Genomic DNA, 12,102 nt, shown 5'->3' with positions numbered 1-12,102 from the left:
GCGGACGTGACGTGAGATGCGCCCCCAGCTGGAGAAAGAAGGACCTGCGAGCGCTGAAACAGATGCGCCTGAGTTTGGAGAGGCCTGAGAAAGACCCGCCTGAGAAAGAACGTCACCTCTGAGCGCTGTGAAACCTCCCGCATCTCTGGACCGGACCGGGTCGATTCTAACCTTTGAGCACAGGTGCACCTGGAGCCATCGACAACCGCTTTCCTGCCATCAACCCCCGTGTGAGTCAGCCTTGTCCCGTTTACCTGTCGTCTGTCCGGGGTTAAGATAAGCTTGTGTCTAAGTGCTTGTCTTTCTATGTTGTACCTCTCGTCCCTGTAATCTGACCTTCCGTAACGAATATAATCTCCTCCGGAGGTCTTGAGAACCGTATCCCTGGTGTCGTCATTTTATAACCCAGCCGGGTGTCTTCTTTTTCTTATTGAGCCAGCGTAACGCGACTTCGTCAACGTCGAGTATAGTCGGGTAATTTGTGCGGACACGACGGCCATTCCGCTCGGCCCACTTTAACATCAAAGTCGTGTCTGTAACAATTGGTTGTCAGGAGTTGGATTCGAACCTGGGACTAAATTTATTTAGCCCAAATTTTGGAACACCAATTGTACTATTAGAGTAACAATTGGTGTCGAGGAGTGAGATTCGGACCCGGGACTAAATTAGTTAGGCCCAAATTTTGGGAGGGAAAATCGATTCGGAGCGCGTACTGCGCTCGACGAAATCGATCCGGAGCGCGGTTACTGCGCTCGCCGAAATTATAACGAAAAAAAAAAAAATTTGGATTTGTGTTACGAAACTCGAATTTTGAAAGTCGCGCTATGGCGGATCAAGACGGCTGGGGTCCGGTAGGGGAGAGTGAAGCAGGGTCGGTCCAGGACCAAATTGAGGGACATGAGGGACAGGAGGAGAGCGAAGCAGCGAGGGTAGCAGACGCACAAAATAGCGTCGTTGTGCCCGACATTGCGGGAGCGCAAAATGGCGCCTCGCTGGTCACCGCGCCCGCGACCGTGGCAGCGCCCCTGGTGGATCCGAACCTTTTTATGTTGCAAATGGGGGCCCTTATGGAGAGGCTAGAAGCAAAAATGGGGGTAATGAATAACCAAATGGGGGTAATGGGAAACGAAATGGGGGTAATGAGGGACGAAGCGAGGGGTACCGGTGAGGGGTTAGACAATAATTTTAAGGGATTAGACAAGAAATTTGGGAAGTTAGACAATAATTTTGAGGAGTTAGACAAGAAATTTGGGAAGTTAGACAATAATTTTGAGGGGTTAGACAACGGGATAAAAGAAGTGAAAAATGGGTTAATGGGGGTAGAAAATAGAATGGCTGCCCAGGAGAATCAGATAGAGGGAGTGAAAACTGGGTTAGAGGGGTTAGAAAACAGTATGGAAGGCAAATTGAGGGACATGAGGGACCAAGCGGAAAGGGAAGTTAAACAAATGGAGCAGCAGATAGAGGGGGTCAGAATGGGGGTAGAAACCAAACTGGATGCTCACAGGGAGGAAATGGAGCAGATGAGGGTGGCATCTGGGCAGGAGATGCAAGTGATGGGAGAGGAGATCAGAAGAGGTGTGAGTGAGGAGGTCGGAGGAGTGCGCGAGGAGGTGAGGCACTGTAAGGAGCACATGGAGAAGGAGGTGAGAAAGGGGACTGTAAAATTGCAAGGGGGCATAGAGGACCTGACGCAGGAGGTGGAGCAGCTGACGGTGGGACAGACGGAGTTAGTGGAGCAGGTTCAAAGGAACACTGCGGTATTAGGAGGTTTAAAAGCGACACAAAACGACATAAAAAACGACCTGATAGCGACAAAGAGGGAATGTCAGATGGTACGTGAGGGACTGACAACGAGGTTGGACGAGGTGATAGAGGTAATGGAGACGAAGGACCGGCAGGTGAGGACGCACCTGGAAACGGTCAAGGTAGCCTTAGAGGATGAGCTTGAGGAGACGTACCGGGGAATAAAAGAGGTGAAGCACAAATTAGAGGAAGTGGAAGAAGGGATGAGCGAAATTAAGAAGCGACGGAGAGGGGATAAGAAGGAGATAAAAGAGGAGATAAAAGAATTGGTCCAAAGTCTGTGTTTGGATCGTGATGATGTGCTCATTAACCGGATGAGGGATTCGCAGGTGATGGAGGAGAAGCGAAGAGGAAGAGGACCCGGTGTAAGTGGTGACCAATATGGTCGTGCGTATGATGCGCCAGGGGATTTAATAAGCTTGGGGGTCGAGATGGACCCGGGTGTTCGTGAGAGGCCGTTGGTGAAGTATGCGACAGGTCTGGTGTGCGAAAGAGGAGGTGTGCGAGAAAGTCCGACTCTGGGGTGTGTGAGGAAAAAGTGCGTGCCAAGGAGTGAGTGTGCTGGCGAGAGTGAGTCGGTCGTAACGCGTGTGCGAGGGGGCACATGGAAGCGCGGTGTGGTGAGTGTTACAGAGGGTGTGACGGGAGAGTGTGCGCGAGAAAGGTGTGTGACGGACAGGTGCATGAGGAAAGAGTGCGCTGTCAGAAGTAAGGAAGAGTGTCCACCTGTGGTGAGTGTTACAGAGGGTGTAACGGGAGAGTGTGCGCGAGAAAGGTGTGTGACGGACAGGTGCATGAGGAAAGAGTGCGCTGTCAAGAGTAAGGGTGAGTGCTCTGTCAGGAATGGAGGTGAAAGTAGTACATATGTATATCATATGCGCTTCACTAACGATCAGGGGCCATGCTAATCTTCTCTGTATCGTTCCAATTTTTGCATATGTACTGCCGAAGCGAGTACATGGAGCGTGAGTTAGTTGTGACAGGTGAGCGAGGATGTACACCTGGGATGGAAGGATGCACACCTGGAATGGTAGAGCGTGAGTGGGAATGCACGCTGGAGTTGGTGGTGAGGCACATGGTTGGGTGTGCGAATGAGGGCACACCTGTGATTGTCACAGAGGAGGTGACCGAGGAGGGGGCGCGAAGCGGTGTATTGGTGAGGTGTGCGAGCAACGAATGTGTGCCAAAGTGTTCGGTGGTCAGGTGTGTGACCAAGGCTGTGAGTGGAATGGGTGTGCCTGGGTGTGTAAGGAACGGTACAAGGAGCATGGAAACGGCTGGAGGTGTGAGCAAGGAACGGGCTGCGGGGTGTAAGCAAGCAGGTGAAGCATCGACGGTGACCGGGTTAAAGGTTAGGTCGACTTTTAGCCGAAGCGGGCCCTCGGTGCGTGCCGGGTTTCGCGTGCCGCGAGAACCAGCGGGGATCCGAGCCACGGCGGGTTCGAAAGGACCGCCGTGCGCGATCCGTGCTGGGCCTCGCTTTGAACGTCCGTGCTCCACTAGGCGGAGCGGGCGGCCCGATAGAAAGAGTCGTCATGGCGACCACTTTTTGTTGAGGAATTCCGGCAGGTCGAGATCGGGACATTGGATGGTTCCGTGCCGAGAAGGTGCGTGGGATCTCGGGCCGGGTAAACCTCCTTCCCTGCACCGAGTGCCGGACGTATCCAACCGCTGGCACAAAACAACCAGCATCCATTGCTTGGCTTTACGAAGCCGGGCTTTGGACAGGGATTGGCGCACCGAGAGGTATTAGTGAGTCGACTGGGTGATGAGGTTAGTGTTTTGGACCCAAAATTGGAGAAAAACAAAATTTGATGATTGGCAAGGGATTGGCAGTAGTGATTGGCAGATGATGGGCAGTGATTGGCAAATTTTTGATTTGTTGAAATTTGATGTGCAAAATTGGTAGTGAGAGACCCCCGATGTGGTGGGATGGCAAGTCCACCATCCTTCCCATGTGGGGGCAAAGGAGCTATAGTTTATGGGGTGTATGGCAGTGAAAACTAGCCCGGGTGGGTTAGGATATTGTGTGTAGGGATCTAGCAGATGACATTAGGTGACGTTAAGGTTAGATAGTGACTGATACCTGTAGTGGGGACGCAGGTAGATTAGTATGGATGATAATGACGTGGGAGCGCAATAGTTTAAAGGGACGACTGGGAAGCGCAAGTGTCCGAAGGGAGTAGTTAGCTGAGATGATGCCGTGTGTGTGAGGATGGAACAGGTGTGATTGCACAGGTGTGCAACTGAACAGGTGTGATTGCACAGGTGTGCAACTGGACAGGTGTGAGGAACAGTGTGTGAGTAATGAGTGTTGTGGATCAGCGCGAATGCGCTTGGGGAGAGAAGGGTGCAGGTGGCACCAGGTGTGAGAGCACAGGTGTGCAAATACAGGTGTGTGGAGAGAGTTGGAGTGAGTGGTACGGAGTGGTGTGCATGGTGCGAAGGTGTGGATGGGGGAAGAGTGGACCCCTTTCACGAGTACCCGGGGCGGGTAGTGTAAGTGTTAGGTAGAGGCTACAGGTAAATTGTGGTTGGATATTGGCATCTGTGGTGCGGTTGCAGAATGGTGTTGTGGATGGGTGCATTAGTGTTGTGGAAATGGCTGGGCGTGTAGCCTGTTAGTGTGTGTAGTTGGTTGGGCACTCCACCACTGTGAGGATGTCGGCCAGGTGAGGCCGCAGGTGGGCTCTGGGAGCCGGTAGAGTTGTGGATGGGGCCCGAGGATCCGGAGGACGGACCCGGGTAGCCCAGTGCCAGAGAGGGCACCGAGTGGGGAGAGTGCCAGAGGGCCTTCCCCAGGTAGTTAGGTTAGGGCAAGGAGCAGGTAAGCTCGGAGGCAACTGCAGTGGTGGAGGTGTGCAGGTGGGTAGACCCACTGGGAGAGGTACACGCCGCAGCCCAGAAATTGTGCGAGGGCACCGGGAGATGAATCGGGGGAGTGAGACCCCAAATTGAAGCGCACCACAGTTTGGCCAATGGGAATTGGTTTTTAGAACCCATAGTGTAAGAGGGCCAATGGTTTGGCCGGAGAAAGACCCCGGGTAGTGTAAAGTTGTTAAAGTCATTTAGGAAATAGTTAGGATTGATGAACCTGTCGCACCATACGCAGCCACTTACCTGTGGTGATGATGATGACTCCACACCTGTGTTTTCTTTGTTTTGTAGCAGGAAATGAGATTGCTGTGGATTTGTGAGACGCATCACGACGTGGATGAGACATTGGGGTGATTCCATCCCTCCCTCCCTAGGAGGGACTGATGATGAATTGGTAATGGCAAATTTTGATGTTGAGTTGAAAATGGCAAATTTTGATGAGAGTTGAAAATGGCAAATTTGATTGGTTAGGAGGGAGAGAAGACGAATTTGGTTTATGGGAGGAACGGGGAAGACAGTAGGGATGTTTGTTGATTTGTAAAGTAGATGTTTATGGGTAGTGTTGTGTTGTGTGGATACAGTAAGGGGTAAGGGAGGGGCCATGTAGGTTACCTGGTGGGGGGGGGGCGTACGATAGGAACGTACCTGTCTCACCTGGTTCCCATGTGCCCCCAGTGTGCATCATCTTGTATTGCGTGCACTTTTGCGCCCTTACCACCTTACTCACTTGTCTGCTTCTTTTGTCTCCCACCTCCGAGGATCTGGCTTTGGGGTAGAGAGAGAGGAGAGAGAGGTGCTGGCTGCGCAGTTGTGGGCCTGCACTTTCGCTGTTTGCTGCCGGGATCGATACACCATATGGACCGCAATGTTTGTGGCCACCCACAATGGACCGCAGTTCGTTTGCGGCCAAGCACCACCCGGGGATGGACCTATGGGTCAACGTGGCACCTATGCCATAAAGGTGAACCACTGTTAATTAACACCACTGAAGGCCACACGAAGAGCAAGAGACACCTGCAGGGTTAGGGGTTGTCGAATTTATTTTTATTCCAATGAACAATGGTGACTGCACCGATTGGTGGTGGGGTGGTGCTTGTGATGCTGGGAAAGGGTGCTCTGCACGTTATTAAAGGCCGTCGGCCACAGAGCACTCGTGGGTTGGTGTATCGATGCTGGCAAGCGCGCTCTCTCTATGCATAACATCTGCATGTGTCCCTCCAAAAACAGGTCCTGGATCGTAGTGTAAATAGCAGCGTAGTCGTGTAAATAATGCTCCCTACCGGCTGTATGTGTAGTTTGAGAATTCTTTCCGGATTCGGTTATCCTGTGGGTGTGTTTCTGTGAGGAGAAGGGTGCAACGTCGCAGGGGGACATATTTACTCATTTGTGAATATCTGTAAATAGTCCTTGAGCCAGACCAAAAGTAATGCTCCGGCGGGGGGAGTAATTCTCATTATGATTTTCCATTAGACCAATGTCTCAAGTGTCAGAAAAGGTGTGATGGACATCTGAGAACGGTAGCTTAGTGCCCGGATGGACGCCATCTTTGAAACCACCCAGCTCGAAAATGCCCATTTGGTGGGGTACATTGTTGCACGTGTATCTGGACTTCTATACTAGCTATCGATGTGCGGTTGACGACTAAATATACGTCCGATGTGTACCGTCTAAATAAAAAATAATATGAAGCATTTTGTTTTAGATTAATTATTATAAAAATCAATTATCGAAAAAAAATCATATATTTTTCAATATTTTATTATTATACTTGTACTTTTTTTAGTGAAACAACACTGGTATGATTTTCCAAATTATGCATTGTGCTACACCGTTTATCTGTCTATAAAAATAACTCAAAAACTAAAACATATCATCCACCACGAGTTTACAACAAATAAATGTAAAGAGGCATAAAATGACTTAGGCCGCCGCTGGCATTATCTATTCTGACGATAACGCAAGTTAGGAATGTCGTACGGAGAGGATTTTAACACCATACGATATCTAATAAGCAGGCGGAAATTGTTACATAGGAAATCTGCACTTTGGTGGCCATCTTGGATTTCAAAATGGCCGCCAATTATATTAATTATTCATTACTAGAGTTTGGAAAGACGTATGGAGCTGATTTTAACACCATACGATGTATATTCCTAATAAGCAAGCGGAGGTATCATTGAACATGTCATGTTTTAGTCAAATAACACCGGTATGATCTTCCAAATTATACATTTTGCTAAACCGTTTATCTGTCTATAAAGATTTTCAGGCAATTTGGCCTGCATTATAATAGAGAACAACATATGCTATACAATATACAGTGCACACAAAGTTAATCATCAGAGTCGCCATCAGAGTCATTGGCATCCTGAGCCACGATAGCATCATCCTGCACCATGTTGGAGCATCCCTGCAGCTTACACACAACAGTGCACTTCAACCCATTCAGTATGCAGGAGCAATCTGACGGTCGACACGTCCTTCTGCATGTGCATGAGATGAGATTCAAGACGACATCTGGAGCTGGTAGACCCGCCATCCATCGGATTGTGAGCGAACCGCCATCATCGAGTTCCCAACCATGTCCTGCTGATGGTGTTGGGACGTCTGGTAGGTTTTCAAGGCTGCGTCGCCAGATAGCCGCCTGATAGTTGGCCCTAAGCGTATGCTGCATCAAGGAGTCTTCACAAGGCGGCAATTGTCCAGATTCGATCTGGCCCTTCTTTGCACAGAACATGTGATAACGGAGCGAATTAACACCGACGATCTTCGTGTTCTTGGCGTACAGCTGACACGTGAAGGCCTGAATGCTATTGAAGACGTCTGTTGGTACATTCCACGAAGATCCCAGATCTGTGAATGCTTGAAGATACAGCTCATTCGCTTGCACAAGCTTCAAAGCCTTTATCTTTCCTTGGCTAGCCAGAGCACTCACAGTGTCACACCCGCTCCATGAATGAAGCCCTGGCAATGCACTGCAAACTCCAGACCCCAATACCGCAGCCAACTTTCCAACGTCGATCATTCTGACTCGAACCTTTGTTCCTCGTCTGATGAAGAGCTGACTATCGATGGTTCTGCTGAGATGAAGACTGATGATCAGAACGTCGGTGTCATCTGCCACTAAGATGATCGTCTTGTAGTGGGTAGCGGCGTGCTTTGCGTGGAGAAACATACGCGTGTCTGCTTCCTCGTGGCTACATTCGAGTGCTTGCACCAACTTCCACCTATCGCGGGTCAGTACCAGACATTTTTCACCACATGTGGTGACATACAGTGTTCTGTTGCCTAGCTTTTCGCGATTTGTTTCATGTTTCCACGACTCCGCCAGAAACACAACCAGTTTCTCCTTTGTCTGGCTGCAAGCAAGGAGACGCCGCCAGTTCATGATTTTGTGTGCGGGTCTGATCTCGCTGAAACTGATGCCTTCATTTGAACCGCGGTTCACACGCTCAGCTGCTTTGATGGATTCTTCTGTGTATGTGTCAAAGACAACATCGATGCGCTCACTGCCTTGACCAGCGTGAAGCGCTGCAGCAAGGATGCGGTCAGATAGTTCTTCGAACGTGTCGTTCTCGCCATGCATCTTTTGTATGAGAGCCATCGCATCAATTATTGTTGCACTTCGCTTGTCAACGTTCTCGGCTGGTTCCACAAGACCTTCCATGTGTTTCGCAAGTGCAGCTTTGTTCGTTTTTTTCATTGACCCATCAACGTTTGCCAAAGACCATGGTAACGGCCCTAGTGGGTGACAAAGGACAAGTTGCATGTCGAGGTTCCTTGTCTTGGCGATGAGTATCATGGTGGCAAACAGTTGTCTGTCAGCTCTCAGGACGATCTCCTTGTTTGTGCCCTTCACAACTTTCTGCTTGATCTTACTAAAGGTCTTCAAGTTTAGCTTGTTCAATGTGTCATGAAAGCCTGTTCCCTCTTCAAGACGTTTCTGGAAGCTTTGATACGCCGCTTCCCCCTTTTGCAGGGTGTTGAGTAGGTCATTAGAAACGTCCTCCCTCGCAGCCGCTCCGGTAGATATACTGAGAAGACATGACGGATCATCGGCGAATGGATTGGTCCAGTCATTTTCCAGTAGATCACAGATAGCTGTGACGCCAGACTCATCACGTTTGATGCGAGAAGTAGACAAGTCAGGGTGCTTGGCGTGAGATGTGTCGCTGCCATTCACAAGGATAGTTTCTCGTAGTTGCCTCAGTGCAGTAGCCCGATTTTCTGCAGTTAGATAGTATCGTGACACAGCCCCTTGTCGAAGACTAAAACCTCGTGTTCCTCCAGCTGTTTGCGTATCTTTGTTTACTGTTTCTTCTGTTGTCTGATCAACAGCGATTCTGGCAAATGGATTCCCTGGTCTAAGCTGTACGGAGAAGTAGCCTTGATTGAAATGCCTGTACAACTCGGGGCATGTTTCGTGGAGTTGCGTCATCTGTGCATAGTACACTGGTAGATATCTAGCATAGTTCACCTTGTTCATTGCGAAACACCAAGGGATCACTCTTCTGACACAAGCCAAGTGAAGCATCCAGTCGCCTTCTCTATCCGCACGAATCAACCCCAGCAGGGTCTCTACCATATCAATATACATCATCCAGAAGCGAGCCAGGTCTCCATGTTTGGTTCGCAGAAAATGTAGGTATTTCGCGAACATGTCAAAGCTCTGTACACATGAATCATCATCGAGAGCAGCAGCGAGAGTCTCGTGGCAAACATCCTCCTTGATGCTGCGAATTTTGAGGTCAGTGCTTCGAATCTGGGGTTCCTTGTCAGGATGATTGCTTTCTATCCACACCTGGAAGCCCTTCCAAATGATGCGCATTAGTGCCTCGTACATCAACTTGTGGAGTCGCACAGCACGGTTGTATTGCTTGCCTTCCAGAACCCTGTTGATGGAACCTTCAGCGATTACTCCTGACTCAACAGCTACATCCCGAAGGCCTGCAGCTCCAAACATTTTCCCAATGCTCGACATGAAGTTACAGATGGTATGGAAGTTCCCCATCATGAGCACGATTCTTCCATATCGATCGACATCTTTCCATGCTATTTCGGTCGCCTTAGCAAATAGTGCCTGGTCTAGCACCACCGGTATACGCTCAAGCTGAAGTGATGACTTGATGTTCAGAGCTTCTCTGAGGATTTCTTGCACTGTTGCCATATCTGTGGCAGGCGCGTTTATAGTCGGCAGGTAGCCAACTACATCTTCCGTCACCTGAACACGATCTCTAGTCATGATGTTGAAACCAGTCCACAAACTGATTGTCTGGTCGCATGGTTCCAGCATGCGAGTCATAATCCATACGTGATTTCTTCGCCCGTTTCGCCTCGACACCGGCCATCTCAGCTGAAAGAACAAAAAGACTGACGTTAGATTACTCCGATATCCGAAAAGCTCGCCAGCTTACATAGACATACTCATCCAAGTCAGTGAACATGTTAGATGGCGCCACAATACAACTCTATAATAGAGTTGTATGTGGCGCCATCTAACATGTTCACTTTTAGTTCTTAAGCCACCCCCCCCCCCCCCTCAGAAATTAATCAGGTCACCGCAACAAATCTCAGACTGAGATATAGAATATAGAATATAGATATAGAATAGACTGACGTCACTTTCGGCACTGGGTTCTGTGGGTTGATTATCGGCGGGAAATTCCAACTGACATAGTTTCGGTTTGTGGAAAGTGCATGCCTTTTCATATATTTTTTGTGTACACTCGTGGTGGATGATATGTTTTAGTTTTTGAGTTATTTTTATAGACAGATAAACGGTGTAGCACAATGCATAATTTGGAAAATCATACCAGTGTTGTTTCACTTAAAAAAGTACAAGTCTAATAATAAAATATTGAAAAATATATGATTTTTTTTCGATAATTGATTTTTATAATAATTAATCTAAAACAAAATGCTTCATATTATTTTTTATTTAGACGGTACACATCGGACGTATATTTAGTCGTCAACCGCACATCGATAGCTAGTATAGAAGTCCAGATACACGTGCAACAATGTACCCCACCAAATGGGCATTTTCGAGCTGGGTGGTTTCAAAGATGGCGTCCATCCGGGCACTAAGCTACCGTTCTCAGATGTCCATCACACCTTTTCTGACACTTGAGACATTGGTCTAATGGAAAATCATAATGAGAATTACTCCCCCCGCCGGAGCATTCACTTCAAAATATGGCCGGTTGGCTCAAGGACTATGAGTGCCTGGGAGTGTTTTGGGGCAAAAAAAAATTATGAAAAAAAGGATCGTTTTTTTGGAGTCCCTCGATAGTGCCTCAGCATTTTAAAATTAATGACAGTTATATACAAGTAAACATTCGCATAAATAAATACAAAACATTCACCAGACACTTGAATACAAATAAATCATAAATTCCGGAAGTGTACGAAGTTGGTAGTACGGCCTCTTCTTCTTCCTGATTGGCATCACACTTAACTCAGAAACGTGATGAATGCCACATTCACCCACCAGAATATATATGAACCCCCTTCCTCTCCTGCCTCCCCTCCCCTCCCCCCCTCTTCCCCTCCCCCTTCCCCCCCCTCCCCCTCCCTCCCCCCCTGCCCTCCCCCCTCTCCCTACTTCCATCCCCCCTCCCCCCTCCCCGGGAAACGCCGTGTACTTCTGCTAGTAAGCTATATATAATGGAGCAAGTGTATGTATGTATGTATGTTTGTATATAAGTATGTATATATGTATGTCCACTCTTCACCTATTGGTTGGACAGCTGACTTGATGCCATCCACAATTGTATCCTGAAATACTTAACCTAAAGTACCCAGAGGACCCAAAAGAACCCCCCCTCCCCCCCACCCCCCAATCTCCCCGAGGACCCAAAAGACCGAAAAGATCCCAAGAACCCAAAATACTCCAAAAGACCCCGAAGACCAAAAAGGCACCAAAGACCTAAAATACCCCAAAAAACCCCCAAAAGACCCCGAAGACCCAGAAGACACCAAAGATTGAAAAGACGCAAAAGACCCTGAAGACTCAAAAGGCCACGAAGACCAAAAAGACTTCAAAGACTAAAAATCACCCAAAGACTGAAAAGAGTTGTAATGTACCATAATAGTAATGGACCATAATAGTAATGGGCCATAATAGTAATTGGCCATCTTACTATAATTCACCAAATGTCCGTCTGTCCGTCCGTCTGTCCGTCTGTTCGCAGGTACCACAAAAACGGCTGAACTGATCGCAACGATATTTTGGGTGGGTAATCATGGGACCCCCTGGAGTAAAATAGGCTATATTGTTTTTTTTATTTTTCCAATTTTCAATTTTTCCAGTTTTTCCAAACATTATGGAATAATATTTACCGATATGAACAGTGATGTGGCTTTCATTGGAATTCTACAAATACTGTTTAGATTTTGATGAGAATTACGAACCTGCAG

At 48.3% G+C, this 12,102-nt stretch overlaps 1 protein-coding gene and 1 non-coding gene across 2 annotated transcripts in view; one reads left to right on the top strand and one right to left on the bottom strand.

Annotated features, from left to right (window-relative positions):
• Positions 1–2,657: 2,657 nt before the first annotated feature.
• Positions 2,658–2,764, bottom strand: LOC137413690 (U6 spliceosomal RNA). Its single transcript, XR_010981724.2, has one exon. It is a non-coding gene; the product is annotated as a U6 spliceosomal RNA (small nuclear RNA).
• Positions 2,765–4,447: 1,683 nt separating this feature from the next.
• Positions 4,448–12,102, top strand: part of PDCD11 (programmed cell death 11) — a 698,902-nt gene continuing 691,247 nt past the window's right edge. Inside the window, exon 1 of the mRNA XM_078773692.1 lies at positions 4,448–5,644. Within this exon, the coding sequence (XP_078629818.1) occupies positions 5,549–5,644 (96 nt within the window). The 5' untranslated portion in view covers positions 4,448–5,548. The remainder of the gene's footprint in view (positions 5,645–12,102) is intronic.

The sequence above is a fragment of the Myxine glutinosa genome, chromosome 3 (assembly GCF_964187855.1).
Source record: "Myxine glutinosa chromosome 3, kmMyxGlut1.1, whole genome shotgun sequence".
NCBI lineage: Eukaryota > Metazoa > Chordata > Myxini > Myxiniformes > Myxinidae > Myxine > Myxine glutinosa.
This window is presented reverse-complemented; position numbering and strand designations above follow the sequence as displayed.